This window comes from Populus euphratica, unplaced genomic scaffold, assembly GCF_000495115.2.
Source record: "Populus euphratica unplaced genomic scaffold, PopEup_1.0 scaffold18.1, whole genome shotgun sequence".
Classification (NCBI taxonomy): domain Eukaryota; kingdom Viridiplantae; phylum Streptophyta; class Magnoliopsida; order Malpighiales; family Salicaceae; genus Populus; species Populus euphratica.
Window position 1 is genome coordinate 689,853 of NW_011499881.1, and position 4,451 is coordinate 694,303.

A 4,451-nucleotide genomic window follows, 5' to 3' on the forward strand; every position below is an offset into this window, starting at 1 on the left:
GCAAGAACTTACCTCTAACTGCAACCGCCACCCATCCACCGCCCATCCCTTCCAGATTGATCAGCACCTCGTGCAAGTTTCCTGGAAAGGCACGTGCTATTTAATCATTCTTGTAGACAGGGTATGCAGTCCATATATCCAAACTTCATCTTCTTATTACTTTCATACACATTGAATGAACTTGTGCTTGTGGAATTAAACTTAATCACTCAAGGAAAACATCCTTTAGTTAGTGCAATCATCAACCTATCAGCCAAAAAATCATTCTGGGTATTATTAAATTTGCAGCAAACCACCGATTCAAGAATAATGACAGCCACAGACAAATTTTTTCGAACAGTTCTGCTCATGCACATGTTTTATCGAAACCTCACCGTCACATAATCATTCCAGACTAATGCCTGTGTTATCCATGCGCTTATGTGGAGTTACAAGGTTTGCATCCCAAGCTGCAACCTGAAGCTCAAAAACAAAGAGTTAGTGGTGAGTTGCAACTCATAATGAAAATGATAGCTTCCAATTCTGAACCCGTCCTTCAAGTTGATGCATTACATCATGCGTTTGTACTGCACAAGAAGCTTCAATCATAATTGGCACAAACAAAATCATTCACCAAAAATGTCATCAAGACCAAACTAGTAGTGGTGATAGCAGACTAAAATAGGAATAAGATGTGATAGTTAATAGGAGATAATTAATCATAAGGCATGATTCTTAATAGGATACCCTACTGGAATAAAGAGATCCTGCCAACCAATTATTTAAAAACACCTTCCTAAACAAAGATGCTCCAGTCTCGTCAGCCCAGCATGATTATAATCGCAGGGAATATCAATGGATGGATGTGAGAAGGTAAATTAGAAGATAAATTTTAAGTAATTATTGCCTGGCGGAACCACCATTGTACAGGTACAAGTGCATCCTCTGGTAAGCGATGAAAGCCATTGGAGAACATCTGCTTCATACGCGAAAGGAGGACCCACACATTCAATACTGAATGGGCCTGACCATTTGGTCTATTTACACAAGATACCGTATAGTTTCTAAAGTAATCTCAACACTCATGGATGGAAAGTACACGAGAGGGAGGGAGAGAGAGAGAAAACTTCAAATTAATAAAAAAATTGATCTCATCTGAGACAGGCGAAAACAAGTGGAAGGACCAGAAGACAGATTAAAAAAAATGAGATCTCAATTAAAAAGCTCTAGTCCTTGAGCCGTAAGCTTGATCCCTTCAAGTGGTGGGTTTCCTCTCCTTCCAGTCCAATTGCTAGTGTTCCTTTCTTCATAGGAACTAGAGATGATGCGTTGTGTAAATTCAGAAACTTGTAAGGGAAATCCATGCTTACTTTTAGAGTGACTATTTAAAATGGCATTATAATTTTTTTTAGACAAATATGCAATTGGAATTTGCTCATTTATGTACTTCTGTGAAAAAAAAGAAGCTAGAAAGAATGATAAAAAGTATCCAGAAACTTAAATGCACCAAAAAAGAAGCTAGAAAGAATTATAAAAAGTATCCAGAAACTTAAATGCACCCCCAGCACGCTCCCAAATGAGAAACAAATTTATAAATTCAGAAAGAATAAGAATTTACCTGAAGATTTTTGGCCAGAGGCAGCTTAACGTTAATAGTGAAGTCCTTGTCCCAAGTTGGCTCCTTTTTCCTGTTATCATTAAATGATTTACATGAGTTTAGATTGTTAGCAGTTCAGAGCAAACTTTTAAAAATTTTGATTCTCCAGCTATTTTGCAACCATGTCAGTGCGTAAAATTTATAAACAACTCAAATGCTATCCTAAATTTTGATACACTGCTATATTGCATCATGTTTCCTTTCAAATCTTTCCTGTAGAGAGTTAATGACAATCACCATTCATTTTCAGTTCCATTAGAATCTCACATCCCCATGAAACGTTTTAATTTGTACTAATTATTGCCCGTTCTAGAAAAAAGGTGCAGTCAACCACCATTCCAAGCTTCAACCGAGGTGCTAGGTTCCGAGGAGAAAGAAGAAAGCATATGCTATACAGTGCAAAAAAATTCAGCATAGTGGGATTTAGAGCAGGGTAAAAATTGAACCTTCAGATTCAGTTTGTGTGCGTTTGTGATACCGAAACATCGACAGCTTACCCCCATTTGACCTTGCTTTTGACAACCTGTCCATCCAGTTCCATAACCACATAAGGATTGCTTCTTCCCTGTACATCCATGGTTTAATCAGTAAGGTGGTAGATATGAAAAGCAGAATGTGTGACCATTCAGTTCAAAGCTTGCCCATAAATCGCAGTCCTGAATGCAAAAGGGTTAAATTCGATAACGCACCCATGGATGATGGATCCAAGGCTGGAAAATGAAAACCCTTCTTCAATTTTATAAACAAGTGTCCATCATACATCTCACGTAACCAGCAAACATATCAATCAGCCTTGGATTAAATTTAGTAGAATGTGACTTTGTTACTTTACTTGATTCAATCATTCTATGCTAACATAATTTCAATAAATAAATAAAGTCAGGCTATACAAGATAGCCGGCCTGATGCATCTTCTCGCAACAAGGAGAGCAAGGAGTAAAAATTTAAGCTTTGAGTGTTACTGGAAACAAATGATCACCTACTCTGAGAGATGCACAATCTTACAACCTGCAGCATCAGCCTCCCACTTCCCTACATTTTTCTGATAAAAACAACAAACACACTCCATTTAAACATCAAATTTCTTCGGTTTCCTTATATTCAATCGAGACTTGAAAAATTGAAAATTAAAAATGGATTAAGAATTTAATACAGGGGGACTGGTATAGGCTTCGAAAGCGAAACCAGCAAGAACGACAGCGAGATTGATATCAAAAGGAGGACGTTCGTTGTCGTTCTCTTTCTCTTGTTGAACAGCAACCTTCTCACTTGTCTGTCTCCGTATTATTAGCATTACTCGCTTTACTAATACTCGAGGAGGAGCAAACTCCATGCCCGCTGCCTCGGTGAGTTAAAACCCTAAAACTACAGGAAAATGAAGACGGAAAGCGCAGGTAAAAGTTCAAATTTCGATGTTTATACGAAGTAGGAGTGAAACGGTGATAAAAGGCGTACGTTGCTTGGGTGAAGAGAAGCAGCCATTGCTAGTGAGAATAAAATACTGTTTAACAATGTATTTTTATTCTCGCACTTTTCCTTCTTTTCTTGTCTGGGTGCATGCAGTGAAGACACGTGTACGTCGTTAAAGAAGGCAAATATATTTTATACTTGTAGTTTCTTATTGACAAAATATTTTTTTTCCATTTCATTGTTTTGGGGATGTTTTACTTATTTAATAACATTTTAATTAAGATTTTCTCCTTTTCATAGTATCAAAAATAAATTATTGATGCGCACGATGTTCTAGTCTAGCAGTGGACGGGGCTTGTTCCTTTTCTTCGCACCTGAGTTCGAGCCTTACCGTGCATGTCTGTCACCTTCACGGTGCCTTACCTGCTTATTGGGCTTGCAGGATGTTCAGTGAGCCGTGGAGATTAGTCGTGGTGCGCGTAAGCTGGCTCGGACACCCCACGTAAAAAAAAAATTATTGATTTATTAAATATTTTAATTTTTAAGTGATTTTATGAAAAGTTATTTATGAAATAAATTATAATTTAGTTTGGTTAATTAATTTCTAACCTATTTAAATAATAAGAAAATGATTTATATTATATTATAGTTGATTATTTTTTTTCAATATTCATTTGTTTAAACATGAAAAGGTAATCATATGATAAAAATATTTAATCATATGATAATTTTTTTTTCAAAAAACCTATACTAAAAATATTAAAAAAAAAAAAGTATCAAACTGAGAATGGAGCCATGTCCATGCTCAGATGGGTATGTAATAAAGCCTAGGCACACCTATACTAGGATGTGACCCAAAATTTAGAATTGAAGGGCATGTGTGATTTGGGGTGTGTTAGGAAATAAAGTTGTTGATGCTTTTATGTATTTTTTTCAAAATGTATTTTTTCAATTATTATTTTAATGTTAATATTAGAAATAAAAAATATTTTAATATATTTTTAAGTAATTTTAAAAAAAAAACATTGTATCATAATACCAAACACAATATTAATTTATAAAAATATAAATATATTTTGGATGTATTTACCTCCTTGACCTCCAATACAACCATAACTTTAGAGTAAACTTTAATCTTTATATGTATAAAAATATTTATTTTCAGTTTAAAAATTCAAATTCATATATCTCTTAAACTATTTGATAAAATATTATAATTTTTATGTACATAAATTCCTTCCTTGCGGTGGGATCTTTCATTTGGTGAGATTATTAGGCAATTTTATGGTCGAATTCTATTCTAAAATTTTCTCACTCTGCTCTTTATTTTGATTCTCTCGTCTAAATTCTTTTTTTAATGAATATATATATCTATATATATATATATATATATATATATATATAT

General features: G+C 34.4%; 1 protein-coding gene across 1 annotated transcript; it reads right to left on the reverse strand.

The window, feature by feature from the left end:
* LOC105129384 (uncharacterized) lies at positions 1-3,142 on the reverse strand. The gene is made up of 6 exons (XM_011031415.1): positions 2,790-3,142; positions 2,620-2,678; positions 2,134-2,201; positions 1,598-1,667; positions 375-456; positions 1-81 (listed from the first exon to the last, which is right to left on the reverse strand). Exons 1-5 carry the CDS (start codon positions 2,967-2,969, stop codon positions 429-431), a joined length of 405 nt encoding a protein of 134 aa, XP_011029717.1. The 5' UTR covers positions 2,970-3,142; the 3' UTR covers positions 1-81; positions 375-428.
* Positions 3,143-4,451: the final 1,309 nt, after the last annotated feature.

Bases quoted from the DNA above. Each gene is read 5' to 3' on its own strand.
- LOC105129384 (XM_011031415.1), bottom strand. From the start codon at position 2,969: ATGGAGTTTGCTCCTCCTCGAGTATTAGTAAAGCGAGTAATGCTAATA. The intron at 2,679-2,789 runs GTATTAAATTCT...TGTTTTTATCAG, and splicing joins AAGCCTATACCAGTCCCCCT to AAAAATGTAGGGAAGTGGGA. The intron at 1,668-2,133 runs GTAAGCTGTCGA...TAATGATAACAG, and splicing joins AAAAGCAAGGTCAAATGGGG to GAAAAAGGAGCCAACTTGGG.